Source organism: Artibeus jamaicensis, unplaced genomic scaffold (genome assembly GCF_021234435.1).
Source record: "Artibeus jamaicensis isolate MK-2021 breed Jamaican fruit bat unplaced genomic scaffold, CSHL_Jam_final contig_490, whole genome shotgun sequence".
Classification (NCBI taxonomy): Eukaryota; Metazoa; Chordata; class Mammalia; order Chiroptera; family Phyllostomidae; genus Artibeus; species Artibeus jamaicensis.
The window spans coordinates 12,449,458-12,475,005 of record NW_026521861.1 but is presented as its reverse complement, the minus strand read 5'-3'; the positions used below and the strand labels follow the sequence as shown (position 1 = coordinate 12,475,005).

At 48.9% G+C, this 25,548-nt stretch overlaps 1 protein-coding gene across 1 annotated transcript in view; it reads left to right on the top strand.

The window, feature by feature from the left end:
• Positions 1 to 24,388, top strand: part of GFRA1 (GDNF family receptor alpha 1) — a 195,002-nt gene extending 170,614 nt beyond the window's left edge. Inside the window, exons 9-10 of the mRNA XM_053668520.1 lie at positions 22,953 to 23,006; positions 24,084 to 24,388. Of these exons, the coding sequence (XP_053524495.1) occupies positions 22,953 to 23,006; positions 24,084 to 24,242 (213 nt within the window). The 3' untranslated portion in view covers positions 24,243 to 24,388. The remainder of the gene's footprint in view (positions 1 to 22,952; positions 23,007 to 24,083) is intronic.
• The last annotated feature ends 1,160 nt before the right edge of the window (positions 24,389 to 25,548 follow it).

The following is a 25,548-nucleotide window of genomic DNA, read 5'->3' as shown; positions in this document are numbered from 1 at the left end:
CTGCCTGCGAACCCCACGTGTGCGCACAGTCCAGGGGGTGTGGCCCAGAGACTTCCTTGGGCTCAGCCCAGACCTCCAGGGGCAAGACACCCCTCACTCACAGAGGGTTTCTTGACTTTCCTCAAAGCAGGGTGTTTATTCTGCCTTTCAATGGATTTTTCCATAGTAACGAGTATTCAGCTGTTTGGCAAGACGTTGCATACTTACATGTTCACCAAGTGTTTTCACACACTTGACCTCTTTGAACGTTACCCTCCTGGTGTCTGTAGGAGAGATGCTCTTATGACGGTCCCATCAGCCTCGTTTTTTCATTTGCGGACACAGGGTGCTCAGTGAGGTGACATGATGGAGCCTGCAGAGCTGGCGAGTCGCAGAACCAGCGCTGGGTCCCCAGGGGCCTCGAGTTCTTTTCTGGCTCCTCCTGTCCGGGGGGGTAGTGGTGACGACGTGCTGACCTCTGCCTCCTGCCATGCCGTGGGAGGGGACATTGGCCCTCTGTGCCGTCACCCTGGTCACTGAAGCACATCGTCCCCTCCCTCCTCTCACCCCCTGCTAAGGTTCAGTCCCACCAGAACGCTCCCCACAGCCGTCCTTTGCCAACTGCCGCCTTGCCCCACACGTACTTGGCTCCCTTTCCAGAGCATGTTGAGGCGGTTTTTTCACTTCTGATGTGCTTGATGTCTTCTCACTCCTGCGTCTCTCCTCTTCTTCATGGATACCCTCCGTGCTACTATCCGAGCTTTGGTCTGTGTCCTCTGTCCTCCTGGGTCTCCACACCCGATACAGACGCTCAGCCCCACAGCCTCAGGTCAGCCACACGTTCTTCCTACTTCTAAAGCGTTTCTTGAGCACATCCATCTCCAAGGAATTGTGCAAGAAAACACCAGACTCGGGGCAAACTTGGCGGTGTGGGGAGGGAGGGGCGTGCACTGTGACATCCTGCAGCAGGAGCCTGAGGTTCAAGGTGAGGAAGTGACTCACCCGCCCAAAGTTCCCCAGCCATTTGGAGGTGGGTCGAGAACCAGACACAGCTTTTCAGAGGCCGAGCCTCTCCTTCAGCTCCGGCCGGTGCTCAGCATCCTGTTACCTCCAAGCTTCACCTTTTGTACTTGTTGGGTCCACTCAGATCCTAGCATCAGCATAGACTGGGCAGGTGAGGGATGGGATGCTGCTATCATAAGGTGCTAGCAGTGGGCCAGAGGTGCTCCTGAGCGTCAGGAGAGGCGCACCCTGCTGCAGCCAAACCAGGGTCTCCTCCGCGAGGGTCTCCATGCGCAGAGCGTGGCTACACAGGCAGCGTTCAGCCTGTGTATTAAGCTCCTTTGTTTTTGGACCTTTGTGACAGTGGACATTCAATAGAAATTCTGTCCTCAGTATACTTCAGCTAGTAAGCAAGATGGAGCTCATCCACATGCTTGGAAGGTCAGACTAAGCTGATAGATGCCGTTGCAGAAGAACCATTGCTATTGGAAAACCACGGAATTGGAGTTTTCCCTGGGAGTAGGAGAGAGGCCTATCAGCCATTTGGAGGGGTTCTTTCCCCTCTACACCTCCCGCCCCAGTGCCTGACTTCTGCTTCCCATGGCACTGTGCATGGCTTGGCCACACAACATTTTGCTTCCAACACAGATCTGCCCAGTCACCCCTCCCTGCCTGGAGGACTCGGTCTGCTGCAGGGTTGCCCTGGCAACGTCAGAGGACACACGAGCTCTATTCCCAAGAAACAGAGCCTTTGCTTCTCCTGTGTTATCAATGGGACCTGGGCCTCATCAGTCGAGGGGCAAAGTGAAATGAAGGCCTGGTGTTGACAGCAGGGCTGCCATTTGCATTCTCAGCAGGGGGGGAAAGGAGGCATGGAACTCCCGAGCAGTGAGGTGACGGCCACACCTGTCTCCCCAGTGACACACACATAAAGTCCACATCTCTTGCAGCTGGACAGCATTTCCCTTGCCCTGGAGTTCTCCAGGGTCCTCAAAACCTTCCCCTTCCCCCTAAGCTGACTCCTACTTTTTGCACATGGGAGGCAGAGGTGAGGGGCTTGGCAGCTAAGCCTGTGTTCAGACCCAGGCTCTTGTCCTCACCGGCATCAGGGCCTCCCTGGGCCTCAGCTTCCTCCTCTATGAGACCAGGGGACGGCCTGGCCGCTAGAGTTGGGAGGGTTCCAACAAGGCCACGCCTCAGTGCTTGGGGCACAGTGAAGGCTCCAGGATGGCGCTCCCCAGATGTCACATGTGATGCCAGATTCCCTACAGTAAGCAGATGGCAGTGTTGTGCTTCACGTGGGGAGGGGGTAATATGCTAGGGAAACAGTCTTGAGTTAGTGCCAACAGGCGGATAAGTTATTTCATTTTTTTTAAACATTTCACCTGCTTCGTGCCCTTTACTTCTTACAGGAGCCCCTGAGTCAGGTGTGTGTGACACCTTTCCCTTTTACAGACGAGGCAACTGAGGCAGGGAAAGGCTGGTGACTTAACTGAGCTTGCACAGCAGTTCCCAGGCAGGGCTGAGGTTTCTGGCTCCAAAGCCAGGGTACATGTGCCTTGCTCCACTGTGATGAATTTTTGCCTTGTCCCATGACCTTGGACAACCTGAGCTCTTTCTCTGAATTAGGAATGAACAGAGAGAAGGAAGTAAAAAATAGAAAAGGAGGTCATGCAGCATTTGTCTCTGTGTCTGGCTTATTTCACTCAGCACAATGTCCTCTGGGTCCATGTGGAATCTACGAAGGTTCATTCAGAGGGTTGAGTGGTAGTTACAGGTGGCTGGGGGGGTGGGGAATGGGAGACATTGGGCTTTAAAGGATGCAAAGTTTCAGTTGTGCTGGGTAAGGCCTGGGGATCTAATAATGCACAGCAGGGTGTACACTAGGTGTTGTGTACGTAGAATGTGCTGAGACAGTAGATCACTCGTATTCTCACATACCCCTTCCAACAGTAACTATGTGTTAATTAGCTTCATTGTGGTAAACCTTTCACAATGTATCCATGTATATCAAAGCATCACATTGTGCGCCTTACATATATACAACTTTTTTGTCAGTTATAACTCAATAAAACTGCAGAGGGAAAGAAAAGATGAGGAAGTGGCTGCCCAGTTCTTCCTGAAAATGGCCATGTGAGTGACGGGACAAGCAAAGCCCCTGTTTGGGCGGGATTGCTCCCTGCCGTTGGTCTAGGAGACAGGGTACCGGAGAAGGACTGAAGGTTGGCCAGGACAGCTTCCCGAGGAAGCTCCTCCTCACCGGGGGAAGCCTGGCCATCTCCGTAGGATGACTTAGCAGGAGAATGGTGGGAAGAACGACCTGAGGCCAGAGCATCCGCTGGGGATGAGCAAGTGGTGAGAGGCGGGCCTCGGCCCCTGAGACTGGTCCTGGGCACTACGCCAGGACGCTCGCTGTGGCCCAGTGCCCCCCGGAGACTCATTCTCCCCATCTGCCCTTCCTTTGCCTGCCTGGCTGTCTCCAGATAAATCACCGTTTGCCAGCACATCCTAGAAATACCTCAGAACACCATTTGTCCGGGTCGCATGTGTCATGACTCAGAATAGAACCGGCTTAAACCAGCTTGGGACCCACTGGTAACAGATTTGGAGAAAGTCAAGTGTCTTTGGCAGCTGTAAAGTTCACTTCCCTCGAGAAACACCTTCTTGTAATATTTTAAAATATACAATAATATGAGAACACTCTTGGGGACTCGAGTTTCTGTCTTAACATTTGAGCTAGATTTCCCCCTTGGAAGGGAAGAAATAAGAATAAACACTTTCAAAAGTCAGCTTCAAAGTGTAATTATCAACAAAGCAAACACAGTTCTGTTTGGGGAAGTGAGGGCCTCGGGTGGGGTGCGCGGAAGACTCATCTGCGGTTCCTGCAAAAGGTTCGGCTTTAAAAAAGGAAAGTTGATTGATTAGTATAAAATGTCATGGAAATGTCCAAAGTGCTGGCTCCCGGAGGTACTAACATACCAGGTTTTGGGTGATCTGCCAAGTTCCCGCGTCGGGATTAACTGGCGGTCGCGTTAGCAACAAGCGTGTGCAGACAGTGCTGTTGTTGGCTTGTCCCTTTGACTCGGTTGACAGCGGTCACAGGAGAAACAAAGAAATACTAAAAAGTCTACCAACTATTTCACCTTCTGGGCACTTGACTGGTCTGGTTGCTGGAAAAAGCTCAGGATATGTCAAGTAAACAGGTTGTACTTGTCATTTATTTAAAGTACGTATTTTGGGGAGGTTGTAAGTAGTGGCAAAATCTCTATCTGGCATCACTGTCTGCCATTTTCCTCCGGTGGCCACCTCTCCAAGTGGCATTGGTGGGCCCCTGATTTCCACGGTCAGATAGGGTCATAGAGACTGAAAAAGAGGGGCGTGGGACTAAGGCTGAGGGCTCCTGAGAAATTTAACAGCCTCTGTGCTTTTCCTCGAAAGAGGTGTGATGGGTGGTTGAAAGGAGAAAGTGAGGGGACCCACACGCAGAGTCAAGGCCAGCGGGATGGATTTAGGATAGTTATGGGCCGTGCGTGGGAGCTCTGGTGAACAGGACAGGCCCCATTCAAAGTCAGTTGTTTTATTATCCACTGCTTGTTTCGGGAGCGCCAAATGAAAGGTATCTGTGGGCAAGGCATGTTGGGCCAGCTGTTGTAGATCTCAAGTTCAGGGCCCCCACCATCCGCATCCGAATGGAACTTAGAAGGCAGCTTTCCCAGTCATAAAAGCTGTGAGCAGGGTCCCAACATCCACTGGAAGAATGCTGCAAGAATGCTGACTGCTAAAATCGGCAACACAGCGGCCAGCTGTCTCCTTCCCCGCTCCACGATCACATCATCTACTTTGGTGGTTGGGGGTGGACATCTTGCGGCAGAAGACAACCTACAATATCCACAGAATTTCAGTTACATCTACACCTCCCCAGTCCCTCAGGAAAGCCTCAGGCTAGTCCCTCCCCTTCTCAGGGCACAGTTCGAAGCTTATAGAAAGTAGGCTGCGGTAGGTACGTTGTTTACAGATTGGCAGGAGGTGTGAAAAGGGCAGGTGGGATTTGCCTGTCTTTAACGCCTGCTCATAACCTCTGTGTAGAGTATTTCAGTATTGAATTTGAATATTGAGTATTAGAATGCCGCATTAGAATATTGAAAATAATCTCTGGCTCAAATAAGACTTTGCACCCTGGAAGAACAGCCCCCCTGCCCCCCGCAGTGTCTCAGGAGACCTGAAAAAGCCTGTGTGGGGGGGACAGGGCCAGACCGGACTGGAAATGACTTCTGACGTCTTCTCAGGGCCAAACCCCACAAGTCTGGGTGTGGCAGGAGGGCAACTGTCCAAACCTCCTCAATACCCAGCATGCCACTGGCGGTGACCAGGTGAAAATTGTAAGTGTTGAGTTTGAAAAGGAAAGTTGCCAGTGGGTGTTCTGTAAATCATTTGTGCCAGCAGACTGACCCCATTATGTCAGCTAATCCTGGAAATACAGGAGGTAAATTTAAATCTTCTAGCACGAAGCACTTAATCAATATTCTAAATGTTTTTCTTGCAATTTATGCTAGCAGAGCAATGGGGTGCTGTGGTGTCCCGTTAATCTTCCACTGGAGAGCGGTGCCTGTGAGCCGGGCTGGGGTGGTGGTTTTGCACAGGGTGACTTGCGGGCTGGCAGGAAGCTGGAAGGGGAGGGGACCCAGGCCCCTGGCATGGGGCCGCTCACCCTGTGTACTCTTGCTGCCCCTTCCGGCGGGCAGACCCACCCTGTGGGCACCTCCTTAAAGCTTTCTTTGTCACCTGTGGTTGACAGCTTAGGAGTTGCTTTGAGGGGAGGAACATGAATTTGGGAATTAGTTGGACTTGAGTGAAAATCCCAGCTCACTTCCTGTTGCTGTGTGACCTGGGGCAGGTTTCTTACCCTCTCTGGCTATCTGCTGTAAAACCTACCTCTTAGGTTTGTTGTGAGGATAAAAGAACTAGTGCCTGCACGCAAAGGGTCCAGGAGGATGGGCCAACCCACTGCACTTGATAAGTGGCCACCACTCCTGTGGCAACTGAAGAGATGCGATAGTTAGATCTTTAACTCTGGACACTGGGGCTACAAACGAAAGGCTGTTTCCAGGGGCTCAGGGCTACAGAGGAAAAAGAGACGGAGCTCCTTAGGCAAAATCCTAAGGAGCTCCCTGTCCTTAATTTGTAAGAAGCATTTGAACCAAGTGATACCCTGCTGGTCCTAAGATGTGGTCATTGTAGACCAAGGAAGGAGAAGGGGACAGGGTGGGATGGTCCCTGGATACCAGACTAAGAAGAAAGTGAAACCAAAAGGCAATAAACAAAGGACCAGGTGTGCAGGGTTAGAACTGCTCCCAAGTCCATCACTCTGGGCCCAGAAAGAGTCCCCTTGGAGCTACATCCTGACAGTCTGCTTGGAGTTGTCACTTGGAGCACTGAGGGTAGTCAGATCTGGGTTCAGCCTGGGTACAGTGAGAACGGGAACTGTCTGCCGAGGGCTGTTGCCATGTCTCTCTAGTTAGTGCTGACATCAGGGAGAGGTGACACAATAGTAAACAGAAACCACTCTCAGTTGCAGACACGATGATGTTTGAGAAGGAGCCCTGCCTCATAGCCTCTAAGACCCAGGTTTTGCAGTCTTGCCACATCTGCAATCCACCAGCACCATCGTTTGCTTAATGTTTATTCTCAAACTCAGTGACAAGGGTCAGTAGCACTAGTGAGGCACGTGTGAGTTAGTGCACTAGCTCTCTCTGTAAATATTCCATTCAGAACAATGAAAATGTCCGTATGCCACCTAACGGATGTCATGTACACCAGTGGTCCACAGACCCCACTCTGGGAAATGTTATGAACCATCTAATCATAGGACAGGTCCCAGAGCTGTTTACTTGGAGAACCTGCATTACCTCTCCTTTTTATGGTCTTGTATTAATAAAGCACATGTGCATCATACATAGCACTTCCCATGAGTTGAGTACTGATCTAAGCATGTTATATGTGTGTGTACATTGTACATGTATTATATTCTACGTAGCTATCATATATATATATATGTATATATATATATATGCATTGCATTGTATACATATATATGTGCTCACACACATTTAATGCTGACAGTAGCCTCGTGAGGTCAGTACTAATGCCCATCGTTTTGGACAGTAGACCTGAGGCTCAGGGGCTTGAGCAGGACAGGAGAACTGGAAAAGCAGCCTCTTCCTCTCCATGCATTTTAAATGTCTACACTGTATTACCTGAATCAGAGCACTTTACCTTTTTGTTTCTGGATAACATTATTCATTCAATACAGATTAAATCAGTCTCCACCATCTTGTGGAACAGCTGGCAGATGGAAGTCCAGACCGGTTCACAAACGAGCATAAACAGAGGCAGTGACGCCTGTCCTGACACCAACTGGTGTCCTGAGTACAACTCAATTCTGACGCCAGGCCCTGGAATTTGCACAGAACCCACAGGTCCAGGACACGGTCCCCAGCAGGGCTGCCCTTGCTTCAGACACCAACCACGTTTTAGGGGTCCTCAGGCCTCCCCACACTCTGACTAAGCAGCTACACATTCAGGGGTTCCCACAACCACCCCAGGTTCAATAACTCAGACCTCAGGAAGGCATTATAATGATATTTTTACTGTACAAGATACAGGTCAGGACTAGCCAAATGGAGAGCTATTTAGGCTGAACTCTGGGAGGGTCTCCACAGGTGAGCTCTGCACCCTCTTCTGTGGAATTCCCGTGGACTGTGGATCACTGCCTGCCCCCCACGCTAGCACACCGAAGTGTTACCAACCGGGAAGCGCAAGGGAGCATCGGTGACCAGAGTTTTAATTGAAGTTTCATTTGAAAGAATGACTGACTGGCCCGTTGAGCACTGGCATGCCACCGTCGACCCCTCCTTGCTCCCTGGAGGTCAGGCAGTCGGGCTGACTTCATGTGGCTCCGGCCCCTACCCCTTGAGCCATGGGTGGTCTTTCTAGAGACAGCCCTCATCCCCAGTCACCTCACTAAATTCAGGTAATCTCCAAAGGGCTTCTGAGTAACAAAGACACTCTAGTCACTCAAGAACTTCCCAGGGTTTGGAGGTTATCTCCCAGGAGCCAGGAACCAAAGCTAGTTAAATTCTAATTTTATTTCTAGGGACCAAATGTGAAAGTCCTCGTAAGGAAGCTGGAGTTGAAATTTTGAGCGTGCTCACCTCACTACACCACTTCTGGCCATGAAATCTTGGGTGACTTGCTTATTCTCTCCGCCTTAGTTTCCTCATCCATGAAGTGGGGATGGCGGTGCCAGAGCGTCCTGGGGTTAGAGGATGAAGGGGGAATCCTGTGTGTACAGTGTGCTCAGAGACAGCACTGCTAATGAAGGACTTTATTCGTTGTCAGTTATGGGACTTTCTGTACTCGGATGTCCCTGGTCCCCTTTTTTCCCACCTTCAGTGACAGAGAAATGCTCCGAAGGGCCAGACTGAGTTAGGTACTGCTTTATGGGGCCTGTTGTCCTGTGGCATTTCTAGACTGGGTAGCCAGTGGGGCTTTGCCCCCATACAGTAAACTTGTTGTGGATAAAAGTGACCAGGCCTTGTCAAGGTGATGGTTTTGTTTTATTTTAAACTTTCCCTGGAGGATATATTTTTATTGATTTGAGAGAGAGGTGAGGGGAGAGAGAGAAATATTGATTGGTTGCATTCCATACAAGCCCTGACTGGGAATCAAACCCCTCAGCCTTTGGTAAAACATGACGATATTCCAACTAACTGAGCCACCTGGGTAGGTCCAGAGTGATGGTTTTGAAATGTAGTTTAGAGTCAGGCGATTGTCTATAGGAAGTCACTCCTGCCTGGGCATTCTTTGCTGTGGGCTGCACACTTCTATGCCGATCTTGGAAACTTCACCAAGGACTGTTCAATGGCCTGTTGGTTATGGCTTGAACAGTTCTCCAAACAGGCTTGCTCCACCGTGGCCCTGTGGACACTTTGGCTGGGTAACTCGTTGTCATGAGGCAGTGGTGTGTCCAGCAGCACCCTTGGCCTCTACTATCTAGTTGCCTGTAGCACCTTTCCCCAGTGATGACAACAAAAAGTGTCCTGGGACCTAGCCAAGTGTCCCCTGGGTGGCAGAATCACAGCTGCTCAAGGACCACTGCCAGAAAATGAGTGGGGTCGACCTAAAAGACCCTCTTTCCGAACAGAGGAAGTAGAGGCATTGGAGAGCCTTGTCAGGATCCCTCCTCTTTACATGGTAAGGAGCACAGGACTTGTAGGAGCGGAGCGGTGCATTGGGTCCAACCTTTCCTGGTAGTGCAGGCCGCGACACTGAATGGGGGCTATGGTCACCACTCAGTGCCCATTTAGGGCCACACATTAACTTTCCCAGGACAACAGTCCCCTCAGAGAGGGACCCTTGTGGGGATGTGGGTAACTGAGGCTCGGGACTGTGTTCTCATCCTCCAGAAACCTGCTGGAGTCCACGGTCCTCAGGGCCTCATGCTGTCACCTTCTTGAGTGATGTTTTTATCCATCTAGCACCCTGGGCGAGTACCCTGCAGGTGACGTTTCACTGGAGACTTTGCCAAATGATCAGAGTGGATGGAGGTGTTTGTACCAAACCACAGTGGAGTTTCTCACGTATGGACAGTGTGGAGGGCATTTTAGGAGGGGTAGGGATTGGCTGCGGTCCCCAGGCCAGAGCCCGACACATCGATACTGAGCCCTTGGCACATGCTCTGAATCTGAAGGTGGCAACACAGATGCTACGTCCTGAGCCTTTTGTTTAAGAAAATGGTCTTGGTGCCACATGATACTTGTGCTATTTGGCGTATGGTCTTTGTGAGGTTTCCATCATTTCTGCATATTACAGAGTGTTTTCTAGCATCCACTGTTGTGGTCTCATTAAGAAAAACAATCCAAATATTGGCTACACCTTTCCTTTGCATAATGGTCTCCTGCTCAGAGTGAGTTGATTGCTCCACTCTGGGAGAAATGAGCTGTGAGGTGGGGGGGGGTCTTCCCTTAGCAGAAGTGCTAAGCCATGGGGCACCCCCCCACCCCCACCCCCCAGGCTGCTCTGGAAGCTTCACAGCAGAGCTCTGGACCCAGGTGCCTAGTAGCCTCAGGGCCCTGCGTGATGGGCCCAGCTACTGCCGGCGCCCGGGTGGAGAGGTTGCCAGTGGCCTCCCGGGACTTAATCTTCCAGGCCGCAGGTGCCAGCCATGAGCTCAGAGGGGAACTGCATCCCAGAATCCACCCACGTTCGCCCTGGGAGGAAAGAGGCTGTTGTAAAAACACTTTTTGAAATAACTGCTTATAGAGCGTTTTCAAAGCCCTTCATCCAGGAGAGTGCTTGAATTCAGAGCTCAGAATTGAGCATTACTCTGTTAAGGCTGCTCCAAATTGAGTATGACTCCGTTAAGGCCGCCATGCAATCCAGCATGCCGAAATGCATTTTCAATTTTTATTCAAACCCTGTTGGAAACAGAAGCATGTGGAGTATAACCTGTGCAAAAAAATAGGAGTTTATCGGAAGGGCCAGGCTTCCTGGTAGGTACACATATCACGGAGCGTGGGGTCATGCATCGCATGCGTTTGCTAGGGTTGCCCAAACAAAGTGCGGTGGACTGGGTGGCTTAACCAATAGAAATTCCTTTCTCACCTTCCTGGAGACTGAAGTCCAAGATCAAGGTGTTGACAGGGTTAGTTTCTCATGAAGCTGCTCTCCTTGCTGTACACGTGGCTGCCCTCTCTCTGTGGCCTCACATGGCCATTCCTCTGTGTGTCTAAATTGCCTCTGCTTATAAGGACACCAGTCTGACTGGGTTAAGGCCCACCTGGATGGCCTCATTTTAACTTAACTACCTCTTTAAAGACATTGCGTCCAGCCCCGGCTGGTGTGGCTCAGTGGATTGAGTGCTGGCCTATGAAGCAAGAGATTGCCAGTTCCATTCCAAGTCTGGGTGGCAGGCCAGACCCCCAAGGGGGCACATGAGAGGCAGCCACACACTGATGTTCCTCTTGCTCTCTTTCTCCCTCCCTTCCCCTCTCTCTAGAAATAAATAAATAAAATCTTTAAAAAGAAAGACATTGTCTCCAAAGACAGTCACATTTCTGTAGTGCTGAGGGTTAGGGCTTCAACTTAATGAGTTTTGGAGGGACATAATTCAGCCTGTAACCAAGAGGCGGGGACTCAGTAACTAAACATTTGTCAGTTTCAAAATTTCACTTATGGGGCAGAGTAAAGGGGGAAAAGGCCATTAGCACAGCCAGCCTTTCCTAATCTACCTTTTTGCTCAGGGTCATTTGTACAGCCTTCGAATCCCACAAGAGAAACTCTGACTCTTGGCTAACCCTGTGGTGGAAGGGCCATGGGGCAGGGTACCTGCCTGGGCCAGGGTGGCGAGCCCTCCCACCCAGCACGCCAACATCAGGTGCTGGCTGCCTTGCTGAGGCAGATGCTGTCAGACTTCGGGCTTCTACACCCTTAATCCGAGTAACGATTTCTCTGTGATTGGCACATTTGTATTGTAGCAAACTTCAGTTCAACATATTGTTAGAATACACAATAGTCATTTAAGATGATTATTTTATCAGCACTAAAGGGTTTTATAATTCATTTATAAAGTTGTAATGGGTTTGAGCCTCTTTAGTATAGTTGAATAATATAGCATTTTATGGCTGGCTGTAAAATTTCAGATTACGGTTTTAGCAATTGCGCCGTTCTATTTTATAGTTTAATAATTGTTCAAATGAAGAAGAGTGAAGTTCCTAAAAACCAATTTAATGACTTAGAAAAATAGCCTTTATCAAAATCCAGTGCACACCTTTAATGATCCCAGATGCCACCTTTTCAACAAAAGCAGAGCGGGACCCCTATTTTTCTCAGCCACAAAGCCCACCCAGTTAAGCACCTGGAGTGCATACCTCTGAGTTACAAACTTTCTCTCCCTTTGTTCTCTTCTATCCCTAAGCTCTATCGCTAGAATAAGCCTATTCGCCAGGCACAAGGTGAACACCGGCGAGGCCGGCAGAGCCCTGGCAGGAACGGGGCGGACGCTGGATCTCTCTTGGAAAGGTCCTTCTGTGTCAGCACCAGCCCCTGACTCTAAGAAAGTCTTATAAACGCTTCCAGATAACCCATAGTTCACCATCCTGGGAAGTGAGTGGCAAAACAGGGCCCTAAATGCTAACGTCATTGCACCAGGAGTCACAGAAGGATTGGTACAGGGCGCATCAGGAAGAAGGCACTGTCTCGTGTTGTCATTGCAATTGTACTCATGTTATTATGTTTCTGGGATTTTCCAGGGGGTAAGTTGTCAGACAAGAGAAGGCTTTAACAGAGGAAGCCCTGGACCAGGCACACAAACTGGTTACAGTGGGGCACACACAGGGCACAGCCTGAGGACACGGTCCCGGGACCTTCAGGCACAGTGTGATTCTGGGGCGGACCAGCTTGGGCGCAGCTTTGTTACACAGAAATGGCAACAAGCCAGGGAAGTCCCAGGTGGCCGGGCTGCTTCCTCTCTCTCTTGTATGCAGTGGTACCTGGTATGTGAATGGCAGGGGAGCTGCCTGTGAGCTACCCACCTGGGAAGGAAGACGGGCAGAGGTCGCCCACAGCGGCTAGCACCCCTCTCTGGCATCATCCTGAAATGATAGGGCTCCCCTTTCCCCGGTCTTCCACTCAATTCTCCAGTCACCTCACCCTGCTGTGTCAGCTCCAGAGAATTTCTAGGTGAAATTTGGTGTTGGTTGACAACTTAAGGCTGACTGTCCCACGGGTATTAGGGCATCTCAGTAATGACGTCACAGCCGGAACCCATTCTGGCCAGCCAGCGTCGGGTGTTTGCTCTGGGTTTCAGCTGTTGGGCCCACCTGTTACTGGCCCCAGCTCAGGACAACCCTTACGTCATAACAGAGCGAGAGGCAGCATCTGGTGATTCCTGTGGAAAGTGGGGACAACACTCTCATTCGCTTTACTCCCAAACCAAGCTCCCTGGGAGGTAATGTAACCAGGGCAAGGACTAGGCTGAGGATGACAAGGGACTGTGCGGCTGATGGGCCAACAGCGTGGCCTGCTGAGCTCTCAAAGCTTGCCTGCCCCATGCCGCCCCGCCGAGAAAAAGATGCTGTTGTGCTTAAGAGCAGGAAATACCGAAGGATCAGGCTTTTTGCTACAATAAACTGAAACCTTCCTGTGAGCTCCACTGGCAAGTAGTTTCATCTCCTTAATCTTGGGTTCTTCATCGGTAATGTGGGAATAATGAGTACTCCCACCAAGGAGGGGTGTGATAATTAAACAAATTAAAATTCTTCGGCACAGTAACAGGGCCTCCAGCACAGTCGTTATTTTATTATTATTTTTTCAGCTTCCTGCTTGGTCTATGCTGGCCATGAGACTGAGGGAGCCTGTGCCAAGGGGGCATTGGATGAGCATTAGCCCAAAATTTGCCTGGGAGATGAACTTGAACATCCTTAGGGTGTGTACCATGCAGAAGTGGGCCTGGGATTGAACTAATTTTTTACGACCACCCATGTATGATATCTTTTCCTCAACCTCTTTTTTTAAAACTGCTTTTCTGAAAATATAAGAATAACAATGTAAGGATGGGGAGGGAGTGACTAGACCCCCCTGTCTGCACTGTGGGAAGAGCCATCAGGCCACCTGCACCTGTGGTCCATCGGGCAGTAATGCCGGCCCATCAGAGGGACAGTGATTCAGCAGTCAGACAATCGCTTAACCCAATTTGTGGGTAATAAACATGCTTAATAAAAAGGAATAAGGCGTCTGTACCATCTTCGCTATAAATATGCTCTCTTGTTCTGGGTAACCTACGCGAATACCTCTGAGCACACTTAGGTCACGTACCATAAATAAATCCAATTTCTTGTATCCCCCACTGACCTCTTATCCTTGGGAGTTCTAACCAACCATGTCTCCCTGAGTAATTGGCTCTGCATGTGCTTGAGCCACGGAGCTCACGATGGAGGGAAAGTGGCTCTGGTTCTCCGAGGGGTGAGGTCCAGTGAAGGGCTTCCCTCCCCTCCTATTGGAGGCGCAAGAGGATCCACGCCTTGGCTGAGGCTGTCTAGAGAGGAAGCTTGGGATGAGGGGCAGGAGGGCGCATTGAAGGAGGTTTCTCCCAAGTGGCTGTCTCCTGCTGCCCCTTTGCTGTAGCCCCCTTAGGTGTGACATGAGAGGTGTTCGCCTCTGGGCTCCCTGGGAACAAAACCCACCAGGATCGGCTTGGCCTCTGACTTCTGGCAGAAGCCACATTTGCACAAGTTTCTCTGGTTTATGGGGTGAGGCTTGGGAGGCCCCTGAGGGCCATGTACTCCTTGACAGCCCCTTGGCTGAGTCTAGGCTGCCCAAGCTACCTCTGTTCAAGCTGGTTGTGGGACCTGGAGCTCGTAACTACCCCCTTGGAGCCCCCCATCCCCAGTAATCACTAGGATAACGAGAACTACTTCCAAGGGTTGATCTAAAGATGGTGGGAAATAAGTGGGCCCTGTCTCACCTGGAGTCAACATATGCATGGGGCTTGGGGTGGAAGAGCTTGAGTCTCCGCACAGTCACTCTAAGCTGCAGAAGCCTAAGCAAATCCCAGCCCTAGTCCAAAGCACCGCCCCCCCCCCCCCCGTCTGTACGAAAGGGGAGTCCCCTGTCTGGGGAGTTCCGAGGTCCCCTTGGAACGTGCTTTCAGTCCCTGAGAGCCCTGTCTGTGGAGGCTGTTATTAAACAGCAATCGTCACAGTCACTGTCCCTATTGGCCTACTGGGTTTTCCTCTATTTTCTAGAATATTTTTCTCTGTTTACTAAAAGCACATTTTTTAAAGGTTTTTCAGGGGTTTTTTGCTGTCACCTGGTTTTCCGCAGCACCAACAGTGCTCCATCTTGGGAACCAGAGCTGACAAAAGCCCGGGGCCCGTTATTTGTCCAGACTGCGGCATTTTCTCTCGAACCCAAGTTATGGCCATAAGTCACAGAGCCATTATGGGGCTGCGCTCAGCTGCACAAAAAGGAGCAGGAGAATGAGAGGCTTAATAAATATTATCTGATGGTGATGGGGCTGTGTGTCGGAGGAGATAGGCCTCGTGCATTTCCCCAGGGACCACAATGCATCTTTTCTGTTACTCCTGCACATTTGCATTTCCGACTTGCATGTTTTGGGAAAACAAATGTTTCGTTTCAGGGCCGTCCCTCATTGCCTTGATACTGTTACAACTGCATGTGCTTTTGCACAAAACACTTCTCCACCCCAAACCAACACATCTTTCACACATTGTGTGGCATAATCGCATTGTTAATTAGGCCTACTTTTCTAAAATACATCTCATAATTGCTTCTTGGCTGAATATTTTACTGATTGCAAGTTAACCATGAACCGAAAACACACAGTTCTCTGATGTCGCTGGCAAGACGAGGTTGCCCCAACTTGGAGAAACACAAAATAGATGTAAGATGATCCTGTGAAGTTATGGAAAGAAGAAAGGCCAGCTCTGCTGCATGCTAAGCTCCCTGCTGTAGACAGCGTCTGCACACAACGCTCCTTGCCATCCTGCCATTAGCGTTAAATTACAAGTGTGGGCTGCAGCATCCGTTTTATGGTGTGCCAGAGACTGACAGGCAAGCCCGAGGGGCTGCTTAGCTAATGCAGGACTGTTGATCTATCTCCCAGGGCTGTATCTCTTTCACTGCATTCATTTGTCAATCTGAGGAAACACACAAGATCATGAGCCAGTTGATTTAATATGTTCACAAGCCAAAACAGCTTGAGCCTTTTCCCCACCCCTCTCCAAACCCAAGAATGACCAGCTCAGGGACCACACAGAGGCTAAGAGATCATCCACAGCAACTTGGATTTTAAAAGACCTATGCCCAGAGTATTGTAACCAGGCGACCTCTCCATTTCCCTGGAAACATGAAATGCCCAGGGCAGGCTGAATGCGCCCAGTGGCCGGCCTCTCCCCCCGCCTCTCCCCCTGTCTGGTTGGGAGGTGGGCTTTGAAGAGCCAGGTATGTTTATTCGTTCTCAAATGTTTTTGTGCCACTTACTCTGGATTCTGCTCACATCATTGAATTAAACATCCCATGAATGGCTGACATAACAGTGCAAAAGAAAACAGAATTGTTTCAATGAAAAGTAAGTTGAATGCCTTGGAAAAAGCTAGTTCCTTAAAAAAAGAGAGAGAGAAAGCCTCTGGATTAGGGGCGCAAGACAGCTGTGAAGACCGAGAGAAATTACACAGATGTAGAAGGAGTCTGCACTGAGGGTCTTCTGTGGGTACCAAACACATGTCACTGCTGATTCAAAGAAACTAAGACGGGACATTATAGACCGTGAATGACAGGTGTCATGAATGCCAGGGACCTCTGCTTAGCAAACCCTTTCTTCGAGAAACTTTAAGAGGGTGGCCTTGCTCTTGTATCCAAAATTCGGTAAATCAAAGACATTCAGATTTTAAATTAAAATTTGTAATACTATATGTACAAGCAAATATTATTATTTAGCCTTCCAAAAGAGGGAAATTCAGCAATGTGTAATTATCAACACGAAGGAAACTGAAGGACATTGTGTTAAGTGAAAAAAGCCAAGCACAGAATGACAAGTACCTCATGATTCCAGTTATATATGATGTGCCTGAAATAGTTCAACTCATGGAAGCAAAGAACAGAATGTTGGTTGGTAGGGGCAGAGGAAAGGGGAAAAGGAGTTGCTCTTCCACACGTATACAGTTTCAGTGATGCGAGATAAATCAGTTATAGAGACCGGCTATATAGCCTTGTGCCTACAGAAACAATACTGCATCGTCCACTTAAAAATTTAAGAGGGTAGTACGCATGTTAAATGTTCTTACCACAATTTTAAAAAAGAAGCTGTGACATTGTTAAAAGTGTGATGCAAATGTATAATTTCTATGTGATGTAGTGATTTTGCCCTTTAACCTAATTTCTCAGTTACCTGATGACCTGTGGGTCTAGTCCCCCAGCCTCTCAGATCCCGGACTTTCTACTCTAGGCTCAACCCAAGTTGAACAGTTAAACTTGGAACCTCCCACAGGTGCCAGGCGCCCAAGAACCTCCAGATTCCAGAAAGTGAATACACACCCTCCTCCCCCACCCCACCCTTCCCCACTCAGTCTGGCAGCTCAGCCGGGATCTGAGCCTCTGCTTTTTCCTGATAAGGAAGCTCGACTTCAAGCCTCCAGACCTTTCCTCACCCGCTTCTTCTGACCGGGTCCAACCTGCCCAGAGCCTGCCAGACTAACAAATCTTGGCACCCCGTGGGCTTCCTAAACCTCTGCTGAGTGAAATATCTTTATAAGGCCTTCTTAGAGCTTAATGTAATGAAAGGCTTTTGGCTGAGGTTCAGGCTATATGTAGACACAGTGTCTTGGAGGGAGTGGTTAGAAGAGACAGAGTAGAGAAGCTGCCCAAGAATTATCGCCACGCCCTTCTCAGAAGGACACTGGTCCCATCCCACCCTTGTCCTCCTCCTAGCCTCTCAGGCCTTCCAGACCTGTGCTAGGGTCCATGGGGCTGGCGTAAGTCAGCGTGGAAAAAATAGATCCCTTCCCTGCTGAGCACAGGCTCCGAGAGGCAAAACCCCAAGCCCAAGGGCTCAGAGCAGGCCTTACTTACATGTCCACTTGTTTTACGTAGCTGACTTCACTGAGCATTTTTCAGGACCAGTGGTTGCAAGTGGTTGTTACCAAGTTTGTAGGAAAAGCAAATCACTAGGAAGGTGAGTTTCAAAATGGACAGTGGAAGGGATTTCGGAAAGGCTGGCCAACTGTGTGTGACCAGACCAGCAGTTAAAAGCTCCCCTGGTTCTCCCAAATCCAACAGGCAAAATCCAAAAAGCTAAGAGACTGTAAGACTACAGAGCACTGCGTAGTCCACCATTACTTAGCTTGGAGGCAGCAGCAGGCAGCTTCTCCTTTCTTTTGTTACTGTGCAGAAATGATCAGGCAAATACATATCGAATGCACAATACAACTGTTACATAGCAAGTACTACCCATAAAATCAGGTGTACACACCTGCATATCAGGTATATAATGCATAACCCGACTGGTCGGTTTTATTACAATGCAGTTGAAAAATGGAGACTCTAAAGGTTAGTCTGCTCAGTTATCCTTCCGAATTAAGGGCACATCCTTTTTCCTATGTCTTACATGAAAATGTAAGGTATGTAGATTTAAATTGCGAAATGGCTGTGAGTTCTGGACTATTTTGGGAAGAACTCATGCAACGATTTTCCCCAGCAAAGGTCCAATTTATGCTGCAGAAGAGACTCGTATGCTAATAAACTACTATTGACAAGTCTGATAGATGCAGCTAGGTACTTAGTGAGTGCTGGAGAGCAAAGTTGATTGCATTTTACAGTCTGTGTATTTCTCTGTTTATTGCTTGTATTCTGTCATTAAGCAAACAGGTTCCTAATATAGCAAATCTCTCTAATCAGTAAAGCAAGGGAGAAAAGAACCAGAAGCATCATTAATTATGACCATTTGGCTGCAGCCTGGGCAGTCTGCTGCTATTGGATTGGGCAACTTCCTTTGGTTTAATTTTCTGGAGGCCGAGCAGAAACTGGCTTTTCTTATGCATAAAGGAGAGTAGAGAAATGTTCCGTACCCTGCTGGCTGACAGCTGCCTAAAACCCCGAGATTAAACACTGGCTTCTTGACAGAAATGGAGTTCTGGGGCTGCAAACGCCAGGTTCTGAGTGGGTGCACTTTTAAGTCGCTAATTCCACAAACAGAGCAAGCGTGCTGCTCCAAAGCCTGACCGCCGGCCCCTGAGGCTGGGGAGAGCCTACTGTGGGCCGAACTGGTGTGTGCATGCGCAGTGGCTGATGAGCGGGCTCGACTGGGCGCTGTAAATTATGTGTGTTTCTGTGCATTCTGTACAGGAAAGCCATCGGCACCAGGGCAGGCTTTCCAAATGCTAATCACAGAGGTAAAAAGCAGGAGAGGCGGCAGTCTGACTCCAGGTAACAGAGGTTAACAGCATCTAATGCATTTATTAACCCTCTAGTGCCAGGAACTGGTGAGGTCTGGCCCTGCAATTACCGAGCCGTGGCAATTCTATTATGTGACGTGCCTGGACTTGCGGATTACTGCCAGGGACAGTTTTATAACACTGCTGGACAGGCTTAAGGGAGCGCCTGAAGAACAAGTTCTCTGGATTTCCAGAAGGACAGCAAGGCGACTGGTTTGGGGCTGGGTTCCCATTGTGTCCTTTTCTTCTCTCCATTTTCAGGATGCAAACTTTGTGGTTCTGTGCTTTTGGGAGTGGTGTCTCCCCCCGACCCCCGGCTCCGAGTTAGGCATCTTACTCTCTGAAACCATATAGCTGTGAATTAGCCGTTGGGAAACACTCTTTCCTAAGAGATTAAATAATTCATTTTTCAACGGGCTGTAACAATGGTCCAAATTGACTTTTAGAAAAATGAATCTGTTCTCTTCCCTTCTTTTTCTCTCTTTCCTTTTTTAAGAGACATCATCTTTTAAAGCCACATACTGGGAGGTTTCACATCTGGGTAGGTCGGGCTGGTGTCCTGCGCATCTCGTTAATGAGCAGGGCTGCCAGCTCGAAGACATGACCTTGAGCATGCTGTCAACACTTCCACTGTTACACTTTTGGTTTCACCTGTCCAGACTCTGGTGATAAAAGGTGTTCTTCCTGTTTCCAACTCACTTTCTGTCTTACAAGGTCTGAGACTTTTGTGGTTTTTTTTTTTAACTTTCCTGGGACCATCCCAGTTTTCATCAACAGGGACAGCATTTAAAGCATGTAGATACTCTTTCCAGGAGTGGAGATTGGGGGGGGGGGGTGCCCTGTAATTGATGTTAGCATTTATCACACCTGACTAGCAGATGGTGATAGCTTGATGCTGTTTTCAGAAATGCTCAGGATAAAAGCCTTTAAAATGGGGAAATGACAGGTTGCTCAGGTTTCTAAAATGGGCTTTAAAAGCCAGATTTTCTTAGGTGGGCTCTGGAGCGGCACAGGTAGATGTCTGACTTCAGGGGTCCCTGGTGGGGTTCAGACTGCATACGGGACTGATGGTCAAGTGCAACCAGCTGATTATGCACCGGCCAAAGTCCCAGACTGTGCCCTTCCGTCCACAGCTTATGCATCCTGACGGGCTCTGGACGTCCAGCCCATCACTCTGCCTGGCATTAGTGGCATTCAGTCTATGCAGACCAGACTCAACAGAACTTCCTGAGGTCCCTGCCAGGTGCAGGTAGAACCCTTGGACCGCTCTGCTCGGGTCTGCACCCAGACTGCTCAGTGGGAAGCTGTGCAAATCCACTGTACAAGCAGAATACTTAAAGACCTTGTGTGTGTGGTCCACTAAGTCTCTGGATGCTAATTGCTTCCAGGGGTTGGAAGGTGCTTCACAGGAGAGAAGGAATTCTCTCAGAGTAGGGGCCTGGCTGTACATGACTACTCTTTTTCAGCATTTTGTCCAATTATGTCAGTCAGAATGATCCTCGAGGCCAGATGAGCTTGGGGCTGCTGCTCCCAGATACAGTGAAACCAGGGGGGGTACAGGGAGGCAAAGCCAGAAGATGACGATTTCCTTTCCATAGAGGCCAACAGGATGCCCACGTTGGGGGAAGAAGAGCCCAGAGACTTTAGAGACTTGGAGCTGGTCTGAATGCATCATTCCCTGTGACTGGTCCCTTATCCCAGCCTCTCCAGATGGAGGGCCAGAGCCTGGGAAGTTAGACCTGGGCATGTCTACCTGGTTGTATGCCTTTCATCCTGTACATAGTTGAACGCTCAGTGACTAATGAGGACCAGAAATGTACCTGTGCAGAACCACTTAAGAAAATCTATTAAGATAGGAGACTTTCCTAGTGTATTGGTGGAAGTCCTTTACAAACATTTAATCACGGTGAGCATTCTACCAGCACCTCAGTGGGTGCCCGAAGTGACTGAAGAGACGTATAGCTAGTGAGTGTCTCAGGTTGTGTGTAAAATGAGGGAAACACTGGGTGCTCATGCTCATTCTGCAGAATGAGCGCCAGTCGGAAGGAGGCCTCCCAGCCCTTGGAACCCTTGGAGGTCACTGTGGGCAGTTTAGCTGTGAGCACAAGTCCAGAAACAGCTTGAGGTTGTAATGCGTCTCAGACTAGAAGTCCGGCTGCCTCCTCTGCACACTTTAGTAAACTTCTTAGTTATGCAAAGGCCCTCAGACGAAGTTCATGTCTTTTGTAGATTATGGCCTAGGAAAGGCAGACTCTAATGTTTTCAGGGGCATGTTGGTGTCTGGACACAATTCCAATTTATTTCTTGAACAGAAAACGTGACGTTCTACACGTCCTTCTCTGCAGGTAACAATGCAATGGACCAGATTTGCCCTTAATATAGATTAAAAGCAGGCTTTGGAATAAGGTTCAATTCCTCTTCCAATTTCTCCTCTGATCTTCTTACACGTAACATTTCATGACCTTTGAACAGCCTGGGGATGCTTCACAGTGTCTTCCTCCTGATGCCTGTTTAAAGGTTTCTATTTCGCATTCACAGCTGGCGTATATGCAAATATACATAAAGATTATGATGCCTCCCAAGCAGCATTATGGCCTATAAATTACTCCTCGGGTGAAGATGCTGTCATTTCAGCTAGCATGTCTTCAACGGGTTGCAAAGTCTTCCTGCAACAGGCGGCCTCCCGGTGTCTTTCACGTGGAGCTGCCTGCCCGGATACTCCTCGATTCTGGTGTGATGTTTAACCAAGGTCATCCTGTGGGCAAATGAACTTTTTGACTCTTGGTGCCATTGGGCTCCTATTTGAGTGGGTAGAGGTCCTGGGAGGGGTTGTGTGGATTTGAGGACAGGTGGAGCATGAAGGGTCTAACATGCCAGCATTCCCTTCGAGAAACTCTGTAATGCGGGAGAGAACACCTTTTCCTTCTGGGGTGTTAGAGACCTGGTCTGTATGCCGACTCACAAGTAAATTGCTCTGTGACCTTGGAGAAGTCACTTAACTTCTCTGCACCCTAATCATGTACCTTTACAAAATGAGAGGGTTGTATCGGGTCAGCAGTTTTCATTGCACCTGTCTGAGCAACGAAAACTTGCCCTCGACTCGGTTCTCAGGTACAAGCCCAGTGGAGACCTGTTCCAGGTGCAAGGAATTGGGGAACTTAATGCTCTCACAGCGCAGCTCCCTCGCAGCTGAGATTTAAGAATGCTGGATCGGGGATCCGTCATGCCCGATTCCTCGATTCTTCAAGGGGACCCATCTGACAGAGTTCCTGTCCTGTGTCCTAGCTCCCAAGCAGGGAGTGGTTTACTCACTAGGGGGCGACCCCCATGAGCCCAGGGACCACATCCTTTTGTTCACATCACCAGATGCCCAGCATTGGAAAATAGCTTGGTAAGTGTTGACTGGAGCGATGGGTAAAGAAGTGAACAAAGACACAAGCCTCAGGAACACCTATCTCTATATTACTAATAAATGAGGATTTTTATCGCGACATTTTTACCTTGAAGGCTCTTCCCCAAAATTAACATTCAAAACCATAAATGAGTTCAAAATATAAGTGACTTCAAAGCTTTGTCTTTAACACCCTCACCCCGTGCCGCCTCTACTGGCCACAGGGAGCTATTGAACCTTTGCAGTGGGGCAGGTCCAAATTGAGATGTGCTGTGTCATATTCTGAAGACTTGGAATGGAAAAAAAAAAAGGATGCAAAGTATCTCAGTAATATTTATATCGATTACATGTTGAGATGGCAAATAATTGGATTAAATAAAATACGTTATTAAAATTAACTTCACTTGTTATCTATTTAGTTATGTGGCTACTAGAAAATTTTTAATTACATGCAGGGCTCACGTATTTCTATTAATGGCACTGCCCTAGACAGTTGGTTAATGGGTCATAATCACTCGTTCATATTACATAGAAGTCATTTTATACATGCGTGTGTGTTTGTCCCTCCGCAGGCACAGAAGCTGAAATCCAACGTGTCGGGCAGTACACACCTCTGTCTTTCTGATGTGAGTTATATTTCTTTCTGGGTCTCCCTGCATTTCCAGAGACAGAGTTGTAGGGTCCCTGGGGCAGGGTGTGGTGTTAAGAGCTCGGAGACAACAAGGTTTCAGGTCTGGAAACAATGGAAGGGCCCCTCCGTGTTCCTCTGGCCATAGAGCAAGGTTCAGTCCTCGAATCCCAGGGCACGAAGTTAAAACTAAATACGGGGCCCGGGCTCCTCGTCTCAGAGCTGGACTGAGCATGGACACCCTTGTCCCAGTGCCATAGTCACATAATGTCATCCGGGACATTTCACTATTTACCAGATGTCCTCTATCTGCACTTCTTTTCATTGCCATAACAACCCAGAGATAGCTGGGGCAGGCCACGTTACCGTCCCCAGTTTGCAGGTGAGGAGATGGATGATTCTGTCGTCGTCATTGGTCACTGTGGCGAGATGCAGCATCATGGGCTGGAGGGGGGTGGAGGAATGCATCCTGGGGAAGGACAGCCGTGCTGGCCAGGAGTCAGGCAGCCTGGGTTTGGTGAGGGAACTGACGACAGGGCAGGCTCCTTCATCCGTAAACTCTAGAGTTGGATGGCCAGTGGAGGGAAGGCCCATCACTGCCTGCTGTGCTGGTCTCCAGTGCGATTGGTGATCTCTCTCCACCTGGCCTAGTCACTGGCCTGGGCGGGTCTTCTCAGATGCCTCTTCCTGTCCTGCTTCCTTGATGGGAGTGGCCTCCAGCATCCCTCTTCAGTCAGTGGTACCCAGAAGGATACATCACATAGCTACTCGGGCATCTGGGGAGTGGAGCGGGGAATGGCAGTTCACATTTTCTCCCCAGTTGTTAAAATCTGAAAGAGGGGCCAGAAAATAAATGTTGAGCAGGCAGTCTATCAGAAGTATCTGGTTCTCTCCCAGATTCCTGATGCTTCCCATAAAACTGCGGTCAGTGAGTTGGTAAAATCCTGGGTCAGCTTTGGTGAGTGATGGAGCTCGTTAGGGGCGGGGGTGGGAGAGAGAAAGATGTGTGGTTAAAATAGACTGTGATCGAATGAATCCATGTGGTGGATGATAATGAAAACGTTCTTTCTTACAGCGTGATTATGAAAAGGATGGGCTCGCTGGTGCCTCCAGCCACATAACCACAAAATCAATGGCTGCTCCTCCAAGCTGTGGTCTGACCCCACGGCTGCTGCTGGTGGTAACGGCGGCTCTGCCCACCCTCTTATCTCTGTCTTTGGCGGAAACATTGTAGCTGCATTTCAAAAACCGTATGGACGTGTAAAAAGACAAAAACCAACTTATCTGTTTCCTGCCCTCTTGTATATCTGAAATTCCAGTTTTAGGCGCTCAGTTGAGACATTGCTCCAACAGTTTCACCCTGCTGAAACTTTTTTCCTTTCCTTTCCTTTCTTTCTTTTTTTTTTTTTTTTTTTTTATAAAGAAAGCTTCTTGTGATCCTTAGGGCTTCTATGGGAAACCCAATGCAGTGCTGCATTCCAAATGCACAGGCATTGGGGCCTGTTGTATCGTAAAGGGACAGTGTGTCGATTCGGTTGTAAAACCAGCTGGGGCAGTGTTTTTGATGATGGTGATGGTGATGGTGATGATCTGAACAATTTAACTCTAGCCTTTACTAGCTAGCAAAAGAGTTAGTATTGCCCAAGAATCTTCCATATTTCATGCTGGCTTTGATTTCTGATGACCTAACTGCAGCCTAACAAGCGTTTTGGTTGCAAATCAAAGGTTCTCATCAAGAGAATCCTGGCAGACTTTGTGCAAACAAGCTTGTACCGATGTTCACCTTTCTGTGTGTACAAGCCTTTTCCGCGCTGTTTGTGTTCTGTAAACAGTTCTGCACTTTCCTGTCCTGCCGAACAAAAAGCACCTGTCACATCCAACTGTAGTGTCTGTCTTCTAGTGAAAACAGAGAGTGAGCATGGGAGTGGAACTCCAGAACTTCGGTCACTGAGCGACACTCTCCTGAGCCTTATCCAAACGAGAAGCCCTTAAACTAACGAGAGTCAAATACAGCTGAAGCGTCGTTGCTCTAATAATACTCTTTACACATATGAGGTTCTATGTAGAAAAAAAATTTACTACTAAATGATTTCATCTATTGGCTTTCTATATTTTGAAGGTAATGATATTGTCTCCATTTTTTTACTGATGGTTTAATACAAAATACACGGAGCTTGTTTTCCTCTCATAAGTGGTGTTAGCTCCGATACTAACTTCCTGACTACAGCCCTTCATAAGCAGACTCTAAGGAGCCTTGTGCTTGAGCAGAAAGCTCTGTGCCACGTTACCGTGGGCAGGCAGGAGGAAACAGAGTGGCCAAGCGCTGTCTTTTATCATTTCTTGGATTGCAGGCGTGCCTACCTGTGAAGAAACTGTGGCCACTCGTAAATGTTCTGCAGTGTCTAGTGGTACCTCGGCCATCCATGCAATCCAGTGTCTTGGTCTTCACATTGCCTGACAAAGGCAGGTTTGATTGGGATGGGATGGGGAGGTGCTGCCCTCTCTTCTAAAGCAGATCCATGCCGGGGTACAGAGTTCTC